At 37.3% G+C, this 17,957-nt stretch overlaps 1 protein-coding gene across 1 annotated transcript in view; it reads right to left on the reverse strand.

The window, feature by feature from the left end:
• The window catches only part of LOC121324318 (TALPID3 protein-like), a 158,525-nt gene that overhangs the window by 13,506 nt on the left and 127,062 nt on the right, over nucleotides 1-17,957 (reverse strand). The window contains exons 20-30 of the mRNA XM_041266041.1: nucleotides 16,638-16,819; nucleotides 16,292-16,410; nucleotides 14,509-14,693; nucleotides 13,916-14,072; nucleotides 13,124-13,343; nucleotides 11,730-11,980; nucleotides 10,153-10,229; nucleotides 9,112-9,246; nucleotides 7,083-7,272; nucleotides 5,376-5,494; nucleotides 3,617-3,704 (exon numbers count right to left, since the gene is read on the reverse strand). Of these exons, the coding sequence (XP_041121975.1) occupies nucleotides 3,617-3,704; nucleotides 5,376-5,494; nucleotides 7,083-7,272; nucleotides 9,112-9,246; nucleotides 10,153-10,229; nucleotides 11,730-11,980; nucleotides 13,124-13,343; nucleotides 13,916-14,072; nucleotides 14,509-14,693; nucleotides 16,292-16,410; nucleotides 16,638-16,819 (1,723 nt within the window). The remainder of the gene's footprint in view (nucleotides 1-3,616; nucleotides 3,705-5,375; nucleotides 5,495-7,082; nucleotides 7,273-9,111; nucleotides 9,247-10,152; nucleotides 10,230-11,729; nucleotides 11,981-13,123; nucleotides 13,344-13,915; nucleotides 14,073-14,508; nucleotides 14,694-16,291; nucleotides 16,411-16,637; nucleotides 16,820-17,957) is intronic.

A 17,957-nucleotide genomic window follows, 5' to 3' on the forward strand; every position in this document is an offset into this window, starting at 1 on the left:
AAACCTGTTTCTCCTCTGATCAACTCACAAACCTGCAAATGTGTGAATTTCGTTAATTGCAGAAGTGTCAGGAACAGAATGCAGCAATTTATTTTAATGAAATGGTGCAAACAGAGCTGTGCCTTTCTCATCAGTGCAGGCAATATAATTGAAAAGTAAAATGTCATTCATCACACAGACATGTGTAAATCAAAGTTGCTGCCCAAGAAATTGATTCATTCCATCTGAGAATATCAATAACGTAGGGCTGCAAATTCAAAACGTTTATGCAGTGTTTAAATATTATGAATATATATCATTCATTACTGTACCAATGCTATAGTTTGGCAGCTATAGGCTAATAATTCAACCCCTCGATTACAGCACTGCAATTTCGCAAACTGCCACCTTTTGCAGACCTTGTCTGTCTCTTGGCTTGCAAGCAGAGTGATTTTGTTATAAGAAATCATTTAAAATAAGACCACAGATTTGCTGTTTGTCCAAGTGTTTTCAATCCTGCTTTTAGCCCTTCTGTCTTCTCATCACGTAACCTGGTATCCATGGATACAGCGCACAATGACCTAAAGATATAAATTAGACTGATAGGAAATATGGGTTTATTGGGTTTTCTCAATAGAAAATTAGTTCAAATATTTATTTTTTATATACATATACAGACATATATGTACATTTGCACTTATAATTAAACATTAAACATGTCCAGTCTTTGAAATGCATAGAGCTTGGTTTCAGCACCACAGTTTTACTGTTGGCTTTGAACTGATATATCATGTGGCTGAGGTTTTTTTTTACCACCAGATTTATAATTAATTACTGGAGCAAGATACTGGAAGAATACCCACTTTTTGAGGAAAGGCTGCTAGAAATAAAAAATATGACAGTAGAATAGAAGGACTGAAACAACCTGATATAATTTATATTTTTCATCAATTTATTCATATTTTTGTGTCCCTACATTACCTTTTTTTTTTTTGCTCCATTTGGTACACTCGTCACAGTGTTCCTTTTTATATATATATATATATATATATATAATATATATATATATATATATATATATATATATATATATATTTATAAATAATCAACCACTGTTCACTCTCCATCCATATTCACTACAAAAAGACAGCTACATTACAAACTACAACTGTTTGGTGTCATCATTGTGTAAATAAATCATGATTCCTGTTGTTAATTCAATGATAATTACAGGATGTCTTAGAGTTGGAAAGAAAATACAAAGATCCTGTTATGTATTATGGGACATTATCGTTTTTAAATCTGTGCATGTTCACAAACCCATCAAGATCAGCATCTAAAACAGAGTGATTAAAAATTTGGCAGCGATTCTGGTTTACAGGGACACAGAATTCTGCTTGGGAACAACTACTGCTGCCCCAGGTTAACCACTGAAAACAGAAGAATATTTTTTTAAATAATATACTTAACACATGTGAACAGCTGCCTAAAAGCTTGGCAGATTAAAAAAAAGGCACATAAAAAAACAGCCCTTCTGTTACACCACCGACTCCATAATGTCTAGTGTAGTGTTTGTACACTGTAATTATTAGCAGGAGTCAAAAACAGGTTTAGAACTGTGACACTGGGAAAAAAAGGCACACAAAACAACCCTTCCAGACTACAATAATGACCTAGATTTAATAAAACAGTGACAAATTATTTATAACGCATGGAAAACTGTTCAAACCTCATCTTCTAAAAAAAATACTGGCTTCTGCATTACCCATCAGCTTGATGTTATTATGTACAGATGTATGTTAAAATTTAATATAGTTCTGACTGCCACAGTGGGGCTTATACACCACTGCCTGGTAGTGACACCTGATGGAAGAGGTGGGAAAGGCGGGACTGCCAGTCCCCCACATTCTCGGTCTATCAATGTCTGCTCCTGGTCAGCGGTATGCTGCCAATTATCAGTTTATCTTAATGTTGTTTACCTGCCCCAGGGTGCAACTGTTATCCCATTATATGAGGAAAATTGCCCCCAAGCCAAGCCCTGAAAACTTGCATTATACTTATTTTGGTTTAACCAGCACTAAGTGAAAATTCTCCATGTGAACATTCTCCATTACACACAGCATACTACATTTACATACAGAACAATCTAATCTTAAATGATTTTTTAAACATATACTGTGTCCCAAGACTGTCCTGATAACACAGTGATGCTAACTAAAGCTGTTATAATTATATGGGACGATATGGAACAAAGTGCAGAGAGTGCACTTAACTTTCTGATCGTTCACCTTTTAAACCAGAGTTTAATCCAGTTTCAACTATAAAAAATAATCTGTCAGTTCTGAATGTCAAACAAACTACTGATTCAGCCAATCTTAGGCTTGTGCCGTACATCATGATTTCATTCAGTCAGCCGATATTTATCTGTGTATAGCAGTTACTTTTGTATCACTTTTTTTTTTTTTCATTGCTCTGCAACATCCGCCTGGGACCTAATGGGAAGGATTCCAGCAAGCTTTTAAATGCCCCTTTATTAAAACACAAGTATCCAGAACAGAAATATAAGTACTGCATATTGAGCAGAACAACGAAGCATTCAGCTTTGTATCATATTTGTTTAAGCTTAAGGAAGTCTCATTACTAGTGTGGCATGCTCAGGTTATTTTTCCTTTGAGTTGTCCAACTTAAAAATCACCAGTCCCAGAATTGAACACTAGTGCTACTGTTCAGAATTCTGGCTGCCTGGCTGACAACAGCTGTGAATCCTTAAGTTGTCTGTTCATATAAATTGGTTGTCTCTTGCCTCAGAAAACTCAATTTGTCAAGCCTTACTCTAAACACACACACACATACACACACACACACACACACTGCAATTAAATACACGTCCAAACGCACTCACAAACACTGCAATTTACACACACACACTTTTTTGATTAACACATACACACACATAAGCAGTGTTTGTTGGCCTCTGTATTTACACAAGCATTCTGTGACTGATTTTAAATACTGGGCTAAGGGGCAGATTTGAGAAATTGAAACCATACATTCCAGCAAAAATAATGTGTTTTCTTCAGCATAACTGCATCTGTGATACATCCTATGTGAAAACTCATTTTATGAGTCTATATTGAATAATAATAAAAACAGCATGAGGAACAGGATGGGTCACATTTAAAATAAAGCTTGGCAACATATCCTTAGTCATGCTGGTGCAAGAAGGGAGTTATTATGTATCCCTTATAAGTTACCTGTACCAACTGGACTGCTGTTCAATGAAGACCTAGTCTCCTAGACTATTTTCCTCTACAGAGAACCTATATTTGACCCTGTCACTTAGGTGTCTCAAATCATAAATTAATCGTGTAGTGACACTTGTCAACTAGCTGCTGAATGAGGCCGATATCTAAACACTGAACGCTGCAAGCTTGACGTGGATATACAAGCATAACATAGATCCAAGGTGGCCAGTGCTTTCAGCTTTGAAATACTGCTTTTGCAAGCCAGCGATAATTACACAGAACTGCTGATAACGTATTAGAAGATCATATGATGAGGGCAGGCACACACACAAACAAAAGAACACACACACACACACACAGTCCCTTGTGCTTTATTAGAATTGCCAGCATACCTGTCTCCCTTGCCTCTTCGGTCACATTTTCATATGGTCTCACTTGTATCGGTGAAGCTCTGCGTTCATTTCTTGGAATTTCAAAAACCTAGTGAAGTTATAACAAAAGGAATAAGTACATTGGTTCCTTTACCTATGTATAGCTGCACAGCAATCACATTTTTTTTTTATGTATTTAAGGAATTTGACTATAATCTATGCACACATATTTTTATATAAATGCATAGCATGCTATTACCAAGACTGTATGAAAACTAAGTTTAACCCTTTATAAACATTACCTCTAGTGTGTGTGTGTGTGTGTGTGTGTGTGTGTGTATATATATATATATACACACACACACACACACAGTGGGCCCATTGTAGAGCTTCCTATTTAATTTTAAAAAAATGTAATGTGATAGAAGAGATGGAGATGTGAACTGAAAACAAAAAGAGTGGACTTACTCACTGAATGATGTTAATAAGTATATATATATATATATATTATATATATATAAACATATTATATATATATATATATATATTATATATAAACAGTTTCAACCCTGTGATTGATTTAAACCACCTTATGGTATATAGGCCCAAACACCATTATAGTAGCGAGTTATGCCACTGAGCCAACCTAGTTTAAACATTTCAGAAAGCAAACAGTCCACAAAGGAATAAATATATATAGCTAGTTGAACATATCACACACATAATCGATGAATGGCTCTCATTTATCAATACCACCAAACAGAGTGAGCCCAAGTGTTCTGGGATCCATCACAAAGGAATGCAGGAAATACATCTTAATGGGGAATTAACTAATTGGAGGTTTGACAGGCTGAGATGTTCTACAGTGATGAATTTAGGATTGCCAGAAACTATAGACTTTCTCAGGACACCGTACTGATTTGTTCATCTTGTAAAGTATACAACCCCAAACTGTGTTAAACAGTTTGTACTTTGTGTCTGTTCAAACTTTGGCTAGTTTGTTTTTTTTTAAAAATAGGTTGTTTCAAACGGGCAATCACATCTAGTGAGACGCTGTATTTGATGTTTTGCTAACCCCAAACACCACCTAGTGGCAGATGAGTTCATAGAATATGTAGACCAGCAATATGTTGTTTAAATATGTTAAAAAAAAAAAAGGTTAAATGAAGCCAGTAGATGCTGTTTGTAAAACAGTCTTTACCGCAGCTACTTGAAGCAAGTAGATTTGTAAAAATTAATGGTGATCAAGAATATACAAAAATTTGGCACATGTTCTTTGAGTCAATTGCAGAGATACCCAGTTAAACAGATTACCAGTTTTGTTTGTATTTCACTGTAATCTACAGTCGGAATACTTCATATATAAATCAATCGATCAATCGATACTTCACTTATATATCACCTTTCATACAAAAAGTAACTCAAAGCATTATACAGGACAAAACAGAAGAAAAATCAAAATACAATTCATGCGTACAAAAATTAAAATTAATTTAAAAAAAAAGCTAATCTAAAAAAGTAAGCTTTCAATTTGGACTTAAAGTCTTCAGCTGATGTGGCACTTCTGATACGAGGTGGCAGTGCATTCCACAATCTAGTAGCACAGTGACTAAAAGCTCTCTCTCCCTTCCTGTTTTGTGTACACGTGTGGGAGGCACAGAAGGCCTGCATCAGTTGATTTTAAATCACAGGAAGGTATACATGTGACTAGAAATAAGGTGCTTCACCCCAAAAGTATCCCCATGCTCGTAAGAAATACATAGAGCTGCTGTCTGTTTACCTGCTCTCCATTTTGAATCTGTGTAACTCTCAGTGTCTGGGGCAGCGGCCTGGGTATGTCTTCCAGTTCTCTGAAGCTCATGGGACCATGGGTCTCCTCAACCCCCCCGGGAGCCCTCCCTGGAGTTAGACAACAAACTGCAGTCAAATGAGCTTAACATTCAATGCACAAAAGCAGCCAATTGGGCAATATCATCAATTTGACTTAGTTGTGTATGCATGACTTAGCAAACCACTACTTCTGTTTGACTTTACTGTTTAAATCCCATCTGGAAGTCAGTATCGTTGAGAGAAAAAAAAAAAAAATCAGATATTCTCCAGTATACCGTACACTTACATACACTAAGCTTATGGAAACTGTTTTTACTCATCATGCAGTTGATTTAAGTGTTAATGAAGAAATGATGTTTAGGAAGGCTAGTGAAACTGGAGGTGCTCCCTTTGGAGTCAAGAATTGGTTCATACTGTATGTGTTTCCTAACAGGTGGACAACAGAAGCAAGCAAACACATTTTATGTTGATTTAGAATCTGAGCTTTGTTATCAGCCCCCTCCTATTGCTCATTACAAACCTCTCACTGTTCTGGCACAATTACTGATGTACAGTATCGGTTTTGTTCTTTTGCTCCTAACAGTTCATTATATTCTACTGTATAGGTAATTGTCCCCTTTATAATTTATAAGCATAACATTTCATTCACTAGGATGGTGTTTAAACAAGATAGGCCACTTGAGACCAAAAAACATGTTCACAGAGGCTGTATACAATCAATACCCAGTGCATTACAGGACACGGCCAGCCAGTCTCATTATAAGAGAGGTGAAAGGTCATGGCTTCAGGATGTGCCAGGCATTTCTATACTACAACAGTATCACTTTTACATGAATACAAAAGAAATAGCTGCTAATGAGTAACTTAAAAGGGAATGTAATAATGGAGCTCCCATCCTTAAATAGAGGTGTGTCAAACATCTTGCGGCTTCATCAGAAAAAAAATAATACCTTTGAAAATAATAATACCCTTACCATTCTGCTACTTGACCCTTTACTTGATACCACAATTGTAGTATTTAAAATGACAAAACAATGTCATTGTATTTTGTGTCTGGAAATATCCATTTAAAATGTGCTTCCTAATTCCTTTTCTAAAATGATAAAATATCAATCTTGGACATCCTTGCAACATTTAACAAGATGTTGCCACGTTATCAAATTTAATACAATAACAGTTATACGGCCCCACAAATCTGTGCGAGTACAGTAGTTGAGACACTCTTGTTGAACTGATCTGTTTAATCCACAAAGGGGTTTCTAAGCAACGCTGCACATTCAGAAACCCTTTACAAACCTTGAAATTGAACAGCGTTGTTTCATCCAAGCTACAATGCAAATATTGGTTTTGGCTGACGCGCTGAGAGTAAAACCAGCCCTTCTGGAATGCCCCCTGCTGCTTCAGTCTCGCACTCACAGACCACTCTTCCTGTCCATTTAGACTGAGACTTTAAATATAGAAGAGGGTCTGCACCAAGAGACAGGATGAAGTGCTTACAATGAGTCTGAATTTCATTCAGAGCTGGGCCAACGCTGGCAGTCAGACGAAGAAAAAAGATAATATAATATAATATAAACCAGCCTGTTTGCTCCAGGCTGGTTTATATTATAGTAAATCCCCATGTCTTAATTGAAATGTTCCTCATATTTTCATTTACCTGGCTCCTTACTGAATTGGCCTGGTGACGAAGGGTGTCCTTCTCCTTGATTGCTCATAAGCCCATTCAGGCTAGACTGGTCCAAGAAGAGCGAATGTCCAGTCAGAATGGTTTCGCCTGCTGCAGTCAGTCTGGGCCTTTGCCCTTCACTCATCTCTCCCATGCTGCTGCTGTCTTCATCAGAGTTCAGCTGCAGTAAAAGTCAGTGGGACAGCATTTCTCAAAAGAGAAAGTTTAGCAGGTTATACCTTTCCCCCTTGTGGCCATATAGGTTGGAATTTTTGCTGGTAAACAGAATACCCAGAGTTCACAGCTTAGGCCCTGCGTCTTGGCAAAGTAAATGTGGTGACTTATCGTAATACAAGGTGTGATACTACAATAGGTACAGCAACCCACTAGGAAATGTGAGTCTACAAAATTTGTGTGTGTGTGGGGGGAGTATCAACCATTTTTTCAGATTATTGCATTCACAGTAAAAGTATATTACAGTCAGCACTCGGATATTTGCTACCCAGATACACATCAGACATTTTACTGCCCTTGTATTAAAAATAAAATCAATCCCCATTATATATATTGTGAGATAGCAGGGAGGGGGTTAAAATCCTTCCCTGCTAAAAACCTTGTGAGAATGCACATTTGGGTGTTATGGGGTTTAATTGTGTAATTGTTTTATTGTTTAGTAATCCCCTGCACCTGGTGGTAATTGTAAATTAGAGCCAGGTGCAGGGTATTTAAGAGAGGCAGCCAGTCTGTTCCAGGCTGCTGCTGAGAGAAGAGCCCGACTGTGTGAGTGAGCGGTCGTATTGCGGTATTGTGTGAGGGTGTGTTTTTCAATGTTTGTGGCAGGTAAACGGTTTAGCCGTCCTGCGTGATAGTTAGGTTCCTGCTTATGTTTAGTGAGTGCTCCAAATAGGAGCTAGGTGTTTGTTTTGTGTTTATTTCATTTTGTGTTTATTAAAAGTGCGCGTGAGTGCTGTTTCAGTACAATCCTGTGTGTTGGGTCGTGATTCAGAAGGGAGAAGAACCGTGAGAGCCTGTGTGGCGAGCAAAAAGGTGACAATATGTATGTGATTTCTGACTCCACCATCAGTCAGCAAAAACACAGCAAACAAGACAAGCTACGATAATGTAAAAGATTATCATTAAACAGTTTTAGATTTGCACGTGAACTGTGAAATAGGGCCTTATCGAGCACTATATTCTGCAATTTTGAATACTGACTTTAGATGCTGTTTTAATCCTGGAAACTGTTGTTTTTTTAATCTTTTGCTAAATCCATTTTATGCAGTTCTGTTCATGGGCAACATTTTGATTTCATTTTGCTGTTGGGTCGTTAATGGGAAATTTTACATACCGATACAATACATACCGGGTTTAAAAGTATGCACTGTATTACAGTCCATGTGTCCACAGTCGTCTCTTTTGTCAAGTGATATTTTCAGAATCATATCATTCTGAATTAAAATACTGTTGAAAATATAGTACTGTACCAACAAAACCAACTACAGTACTTATAAATGGAAGCCTACTTATTTTAAAACACAGTCCTTTCAGCTATGCATTTTAGACATTGCATGTATCTTTGTGTTGGAACGGGCCAAAATGAAATAATCAGACTTGTTTAACCATCACTGAAGTCAAAATTGTATGGGTCGGATACGCGAGTGCTGACTGTATCAGACTGAATAAGCAAATTGTATGGATCTTCTTCTTTATCTACCTTATCTTTATCTAATGTTCTTCAGAATTTGTTTTTTCCCACCACTTGTAAATCCATAAACTCAAGACATTACAAATTCTACCACCCCCCACCAAAAAAAAAAAGTAATTAACTTGTGATCAATTTTATCATGTTCAATTATTCATCTGAAGAATACAGGTCACAGTGTAAAGGCACTACGCAGACGCAGAACTTTAAACAACACGTTTTGGAATGTGAGCTGGCTCTGCCCCAGTCCCTGTGTGGCCTGAGGGGGGGGGGGGGGTGTCTGAATAACTCTAGAGTTTGCCAGGCATAGTACTGTACCTGTGGGTGGTAGCGTACTTCCTGTGGAGCGATGGGGCCCTGGTTCATCTTGGCTAGCAGAGAGAGGACAGGGTCACGATGATGATGGACATGAGGCCTCCTTATCACCTGCCCTTCACTAGGGGGGTCATAGTCCTGTCAAACCACACCAAGAAAAAAAAAAAAACAGTGGAAACTGTACATCTTAGGATCTGACAGGCTTGAATGAAGTACATCAATCTTCATCTACATTATTGAAAATGCACAGAGCACTAATGCCATCCTCTGTGGGTACACAAAGTAAAAACATGCTCTTCTGATTGCTAAAATACTGAAAACTGTTGTGGTCATTCTTGTGGCTATATGTCCAAACTTAATCAAGGCCATTAGGCAGTCTGGTTCTAGAGGTGCCAATATAGTTTTTACTTAAGGGCAACACAGCAGTATATCAGTATAAATATGCTAAAGAACATATAGAAAATAAGGTAATTATTGAAGGTTTTGAAGTAGTGAAAGGTCCTTACACTCAATATGGCAATCAGAAATTGTAAATTCTGAAATAACTATGGAGAGAACACTATATATAATTGAGTCCAGGGTTTTTAATCCAATACTGCATTATTTGTAGTACTGAAGAAACATAACCTGCCATTTAATTCTCAAAACTCCAATGAGCTATCAGTTGTGAGAAATATAGCACGTTACACAAACTCTATGTTGTAGGACTACAGATTTCTTAAAGAGTAAAAAAAGAAGGCCTCCACTGTTTAGTCTATGGTATGACACTCAGTAACTGTTTATATTTCTTTCAAGCTATGCTTTGCCTTATATGCACAAAGACATTGTAAAGAGTAACTGCACCTTGTAAGAAGGATTTTTTTTTTTTGTCAAAGGGAAAAGCAATGCAATTGAAAAGCAATCCCATGATACTGATTTAACGGTTAGAAATATGATTTCTAGACTAGACATAGGATAGCAGATTAACTCTTCTAACTTGTTAAACTTTCCCAGGCAGGCTATCTAGTGTTTATACCATGTAAACCCATATACCAAATGCCATACCATTTCTTGAGCATCATACAGAGAGCTTGACTGGCTAGCATTGAGGTTGGGAAGTATCACCCCTCCTTCTGCCAAAGCTATTGAAAACAGAAACAAAATGCCATTATTTAAATAGAAATCTCCCATACCAGAATGCATGTTTGAAATGAAAAGTACTACACAGAGCTGCCCTGAATAAAGTTCAAAGATTTCAACACAGCATTTACTGCAGAGGAAAGACACAAATGTAGATGTTTGCTTCCTTCTAAAAATCAATGGATACCTTTTTCTTTTCCATGAAACTGGATAAGAATGTCACACATCAGTAATATTACAATGTGATTCATGGATAGATTGACCCACTAAAACGGTGATATGTAAAACAGTAAGTACTTTCAATATTTTTAACATCATAATATCTTTACTTTTATACAGCGCCTTTCCTAGAGGACCACCATCACAAAGAACTTTACAGATGTAGGCTGTGACTTACAGTAGGACACTGATTTAACATCTCATCCGCAGGATGAAGCCCAAGGAGGTGAAGTGACTTGCTCAGGGTCACACAGTAGGTCAGTCAGTGACATAGTCTTTTTTCCTTATCAGTTACTTCTTATTAAATCAAAATGTTCCAATTGACATGTGGCAGGGTGTCCTGCTCCTGTGTGTATATATGTGTTTAATATTATTATTATTATTATTATTATTATTATGATTTATTTATATATGACGACGAGAAGCAAGTGTTTATTTGTATTTTATTATTGTGTGGCAGGATGAGCAAGGTGCCGTCTGCCATGTTATTGCACTGTTTACATTTTAAATACCTCGTGGGAATGCGTGACTGATCAGCTACTAAAGTATATTAACTATTAATTAACTGACAGTCACGCAGCCACTGCAAACCCGTGAACAAGGTGACCGAGGGATAATACAATAATTGATAGCTAGTTGATCCCTCGTCACCAATATAAAAGAGCTGCAGTTCGGCTGCTCGAGGAAGTGGAGACACGAGGTAAAATCAATAAAGAGATAACAATTGCTACACGTTCTGGCTTTGTACCAGCACGGTGCTACTTTTTGATTTCTGTTTGGCCAACACATCGTTTGATTTTGTGTTTTGTTCTATTTAAATATTTACTTTTGTTTGTTTAATACAAGCACTGAATGCCGTAGCAAAAAAAAAAAAAACTAAGGCAGCAAATTGAAAGGAGCAGGTACTTTTCACATTTCTTGATTTAAATTCAATATAGTTCTTAGCATAAATATCTACATTTCCTATAGATTTGTATATGTATATAAATCTAGGTCAGGATCTCCAGATTACTTTATTGTTACTATTTAACATACTGGGAATCTCAATACAATGGCCTTTCTGAATGATCATATTTAATTATTGAATTCAAATACATTTTTTTTTTTTTTTTTTTTACTTCACACCGTGTTTGGTTGGCAACTGATTTTAGTTGAAAATTATTTTTTGTAAAGACCATAAAATATGTTTGTTTCAGTAACGAAATTTAGGGGAAAGTCAAATTCCCTGTGCATTTTTAATCACTACCCACAACAGGGTGATTATTGCTGGATTTCACCTGTACCTCTCGTTGCGATCATCTGCCCATAGCTGAAGAGGAGCTCCCCCTCAGAGATGATCCTGTCGGCGGTCTCTGTCTCGGAGACAGAGATGGAGGAGCTGCTCTCCTCTGTGGAGACAGTGGCAGGAGGTGGGGTCTGGAAGGGTACAGTAGGGGTCTGTGCTTGAGGGGGTGGGGTTGGGATTCGTGGCGTGACAGGTGGGGACGGCATGACCAGACTCTCTGCCTCTTCTTCCTTGGCCACAGACATCACGCTGCAAGAGAACACAAGACATGTTATTACTGTGCATATTATATTCCTCACTCCAAAATCCTTAATATCTTTTTGCATTCGGAAATACAAATAAGTGGGTCAAAAAAATCCCCACCGGGGGTGGAAACAGCAACAGGATTGAAGAGGAGTGCTACTCAGACACAGCATTGTCACTGAACATTAAAATAGACCCCTATGTCCTATCTAAATGTGCCTCAAATTCCAAATAATGTTTGGATAGCTATTCCAAACTGAAAGTGCTTCCCGATATGAATGGTTTATTTTTTAATCAGTATTAAACGATTAAAATACAATGTAATAGTCCAAGCAGTGCTAAGGCAATATAAATGCAATATTGCTTGTTAACATCTTCAATATGGTAACCCTAGCCTCGTCTTGCAAGTGGCTTAAGAAAAAGTGCAGTTCTGTTTTGATACAGCAGATGGTGCTATTATATAAGAATGGTCTTGTTTTAAAAAATTGGACACAGGCATCAACTTTACATATAACAAAAAAAAAAATTATTCTGAACATGTTGGATTTCAGTTTGAACCTTTTCTTGGAATAAATACATATTTGATGTTATCCATATCCTAAAATGTCTGATACTGCATGATCACCAATAGTATTGCATATACCTGTCTATAGCAGTTTTACCAACTTTAACTCTTTCGCCACAGCTCCTAAGAGTTTATATACAGAGAATGCATGATGGTTTCAGTGACATAACCACATAGGTATGAAGTACCATCATGTTTTATATTCATGTTATTCAATAGGAAGTTTATTTTTTTTAATTTTAATTTTTTTTAATGGAATCTTTTTCTGCCTAACCAGTGTGACAACAAAGCTAGTTACAAACACTCTTGTGCTTGTCACATGTTTTTCTTCTCATGAGCTGGCCATTGATTGATGGAATATAATTTTCCTGGCTCTTACAGTGTTGCAAGTAAAGCAACTGTCCAGTTAAATCCAGCTCTTAAACAAATGTTATTCTTACTCTTTCTGTGGTAGCAGTGATAAAGTCTTTCTGACATAGTATTGTGGTAAAGACTCAAATGTCTTTGAATAAATGTTTTGATTGCCTGATAGGGGTGTGATGCGGCCCACTACATGTTAAGACAGGACAGGCACATTTACTCACACAGCTCTTTGGCTCTGCAGGTCCTCTCGTTCTGATCTAGGGTCCTCCTCCTCTAGGGGGAGCTCTGCATCTCCCCAGGGGTTGGATGGCAGTTTGGCAGGCTGTGGGCTCGGGGTCTGGATTCTCTCAGAGATGGGAGGAGATGGTGTGGCTACTCTGGGAGGAGATGGAATTGGGGTTGCGGCAGGCGTCTCCACAGGGCTTTTAACTACCTCTTGATCTAGGAAATTTAAAACTCATTTTATCAAATGTTTTACAAATACAAACGTACATGAATGTCTTCTTCCCACAAACAATTACTTTTTAATAAAAAGGAAAGTACAGTTGTGTTCCCACCCATTTACTTTGGTTCTAGGTCCGTATCTTGTACTGTTCTCAGGTTCAATGCCTTGTTCTCAGGAGATCTGGAGCACTTTACTACCTAAGTCATTTCACCTCAGCATGTTAAAGGCTGAAAGAACGTCAGTCAATAGAGGAGTCAGCTAGTTGGTTAATGACAGCAGATAAGCTGTTAAAGGGGTGGGTAAATGGCTATGGAAGTGCAACACTATTTGAAAGCACCATTTACAAACATAGATTTATTTAAGCTAGTGTAGTACCAGATATGTTTTAAAATAAAAAAATATATATGTTTACTATAATATTTCTTTCAACACAGTACTTTTGCAACCTAGATACTAAATGAAATAGCCCACCACGTTGAGATTTATGTAATTATTTTGTCAGTTATGATGACTTTGAGCAAACTAAGGGAAACCTGGTGTATGTTTACACCTGCAAGCTGATTTGTACCTGGATCTGCCAGGGGCAGAGGTTCTGGTTTTGGTTCCGGTTCCACTGACTCTGCTGCAGATTCCAGCTCAGATATATCTGGGGTGCTCACAGGAAGGGATGGACTTTGTCTTGGGGTATGCTGAGGGGTGGGCACTGGTGTTGGGATTACTAATTCCTGAAACAAAAAGAGTACATCATAAAAAGGGAATGTCATTTACACAGTACACTTCACCATGACATGCAGCACTTTTTCAACCAGCTGCTGTATTATTATATTAGTTTCCCCTTCTATGCTATTCCCTTTCTATCATAACTATTTCATATTTTAGTCACCCTACACCTCCCATGTAAAATACTGTGAAATAACATTTGTATATACATATACATATATATTTGCTTTGCATTAACGTTTTCAATGGATACCAAAGTGAACTAACGGCCAGGTATGTATTTTTTACATAAAACTGGTCCACCCAGGCTTGGGGCTAGGTACCCATGCCATGATATATATATTTTTCATATTTGTTTTGTTTTATTCATACACGTTAACCACTTTATTTATACCTAAAGCTAAATAAAAAAGCTTGTGGTAATTGTGACTGATAAACTACCAGTGAGGATGGTCTGCTGAGGGGAAGCGGAGGTGCTTGAGCTTGGCTTTGTTCCTCTCTCTCTCCCAACATGTTGGCTATGATTTCCGCAAGGGCATCGTTGACATACTGCCGAATCAGATCGGAGTCAACTGGCAGCCCTGCGTCGACAAACAGCTGCAAGCCTCCTCCACCTGCTGCTTCAACTGCACAGGAAAGACAAGCAAACAGAAATTATAACACATACTGTACTCCAGTAATTAACAACTCTCAAGTCACCTGCATCTTACACGTCTTATTTAAAATTTTTCTCACCGTTAACAGGCTCCACATCTTATGCTGACTCTGCACAGATGTCTTGAAAGGTAAAAGTTGTAATCTTTGCGTTTCTTGAAGAATGTATGTGAAAAAGTGAAATACACCTTCAAAACTTGCATAATTTTTGTAATCTGGATCACACACACCCCTCATAACAATTAGAAATAATGCCATTGCAATATGATCCAGGAAATATTATTTTCAGACACTTAATGATTTTCCTGAAGCTTGAATTTAACAAGCATATATACTGTCAATATAGCAGTGCCAAAACGTTTTATTTTTTTGTTGAACCAGAAAGCAGCATCAGCAGAGCTCAGATTCAATGGGATCCAATGCCATGGCAAGCAGAGGGGGGTGTGGTACAATCTATTTTGGCCATGGACTCTACTTCTTTTTATTTCTGCTAGCACAGGCGCGCACACAACACACACAACACACACACACCACACACACACGCACTTGTAGTCAAAAGTGTACATACCCCAGTGAAAATAATTTCTGGTAAATCTACACATATACCAGTTATTTTATAGATTTACCGATGAGCTGGTAAATCTACATGGTTAATCTATAGATATAGAGCTATATCATTATTGTTTGTATTAAGTGTTAGTGTTTTCAATTTAAAACAATAAAAAACAGACAATTTAATAATGTTCAAATTGTTTCCTGCTTTGCTCTTATTTAAAAAATATATATATTCATTTTTTTGTGGAAATGTATAATCGATTTAAAAATTAAATAATCATAATAAATGTGTTTTGTTTTTTCACTCCTTGCACAGTGTTTTCTGAACATCTAAGTTTACATATCTACCACAATCACCTACTAAAATCGCACGCATTTCAAGTCACAAGCAGATTTATTTTTGTAAAATTGCTCAAAGGCAAACATATTGGTTCAATTGAACACACTGCATACTATGTCTCAGATTGCATTTTTACCCGAATACTCACACTCCACCTAAATCCAATATTTTCAGAGAAAAAAATGTGTTCTGCAGCATCCATTTTTTTTTAAACAGCTGCTGTATTTGTATTATATACTATCCCTTTTAAATACTGTGATTGGGGTACAGTGTATTCAAATTGTAGATATTGGCATGTATGAATGAATTCATGAATGTTAGTAAGATACATCTCCACCTACAGCTGTAAATACAAAATAAGAGCTTCCAATTAGATAACCATGACCTTCATTTACATGTGAACTCATGGTAAAGAAGTTAGTGGTAGTGAAGTTTTAAAAAGCAGTAATAAAACAAAAGTGTGTCGTACGTAGGCCAGCAAAGACAGACAGCTCTTTATATCCCCAGATCCTGATACTCTCAACACATTGTGCTAAGGAATGTACTAACTTTTATATAAGCTGTTCTTTTTTTAAAGTGTAGCATGCATACAGATGCTTCACCAGCAGGGAATAATTAGTATTCAGCCTTAGTGATAGACTAGAATCCGCAGAACTGCTTTCCAATACACATTACCTATATCAGATGTTGAAGAGATGCTGTCCTCGTTGTCTGACACAAGAATGTCCTGACGAGGCTGCAGATGGAGTGGATACATCTCATTGATCACTCGGGACAGAAGCTCCTGCTCCACCCTTCAACAACAGAGAGTTTTACAAACAGTTCTTGAGATATTTAGGGGCTGCCCATTACACATGAATCACAACCAAATCACATTCAAGAAAAATCTAAACCAGAAACTATTTTATTTGACTTTAACCCTAGCATATACAAGATGGCTGTTTTTACAAAACCAAATGTTTTTTATTTGTTTCAGACAGACAGCGGTTCAAAGAAAGCACCAAGCACAGACATGACTCACCATTCAACCAGCCTCTTTTCCAGAGTTTCTTGTTCTCTTATCCTTTCTTCAGTAATGTCCACAGTGGGAAGGGGGGGTGGAACAGTGGGTGGGAAAGCAGGCCCATGGTATGGAGCAAAGATGGGCCTTGCACAGCCGTTTAACTCAATAACTGATTCAGGAAGCTCATCCTTTTCTGACTCCTGATGAAATAAAATCAGAGAAAAAATGAACAACTCGTTTTCCTCACTGAAGATAATGCAACCAAAAGAGGAACATTCTTAAATTACATTAATAATGTCTTGGATGAAGTTAATAAAGGGGCCCATATGCAAGCTTTCTAAAGACAACGGAACACACTTTGCCTGGAGACACTAAAATGCAGCAATCAGATGTGGCTAAACCTGTACCAGAAATTCAAGCAAACTAAATGTAATGCAAACATATATATAACAACCTCCCATATCATTGATATGGCAAGCCTTGGTTTCATTTTAAAGGTTGGATAACATGCTAATGAAGTTCAGATGTTAGCCTTGTCTTCATTCTTGTCCCTGGTAAAGAAATGTCTTTAGCGTGCTTCTGTACTGATCATAGCTTGTATCAGGCTAATTCAGTCAGGATGTCTACTGCTGAATATGAAGTGTATAAGGAACTGCGAGTCTTTTTGCTTTGATCACTATCTATGTTCATGACTTGCAGATTTACTGTTCTATTCTTTCCCTGAGTGAAGCTAATTTGTCAAATCTCAGCAACTTGCTCTGTGCTGCAAATAATTAGCCAGCAGGCAAGCAATAACTTTAAAATCAAATTACACTGAAGCAGATTGGATCCCCTCATCAGTTATCAGTTTGACAATTTATTAAATTAAAATCTGTCCGAGCGCAGATTTGGAAAGGTAACCCTGGGGTGAAATGTGATATATTATCGGTTTTGGAACCAGATATGGCAAAGCTCTGTAATGCACAAAATTTTTGGGGTAACACGAAATTGTTAAGAGTTTCACTACTCTGGCATTATTAAGAAGTAGAAAAAAATTCAAATCAATTCAACAAGTTGTTACAAGTTCTAAGAGTAACAGGCTAATAGCGACTCATCAGGAGCAGGGGTTTTCATCAACAGATTGATGTTCAATTTCATATTACCTCCTATGAGCTTAAAACTTGTTCATGCAAGAATAAGAGGCTGGGGATTTGTGATAACTGATATCACTTCACTCAACAGCACAACACAATAACTGTAAGCTTTTATCAGTGTTAAAGTTAGGTTAAAAGCTTGGATTAATAGCAGATTCCTTGGCAGGGAAGCCGTGGAGTTCTGTTAAACATGCTACATTATCTC

This window comes from Polyodon spathula, chromosome 12 (assembly GCF_017654505.1).
Source record: "Polyodon spathula isolate WHYD16114869_AA chromosome 12, ASM1765450v1, whole genome shotgun sequence".
NCBI lineage: Eukaryota > Metazoa > Chordata > Actinopteri > Acipenseriformes > Polyodontidae > Polyodon > Polyodon spathula.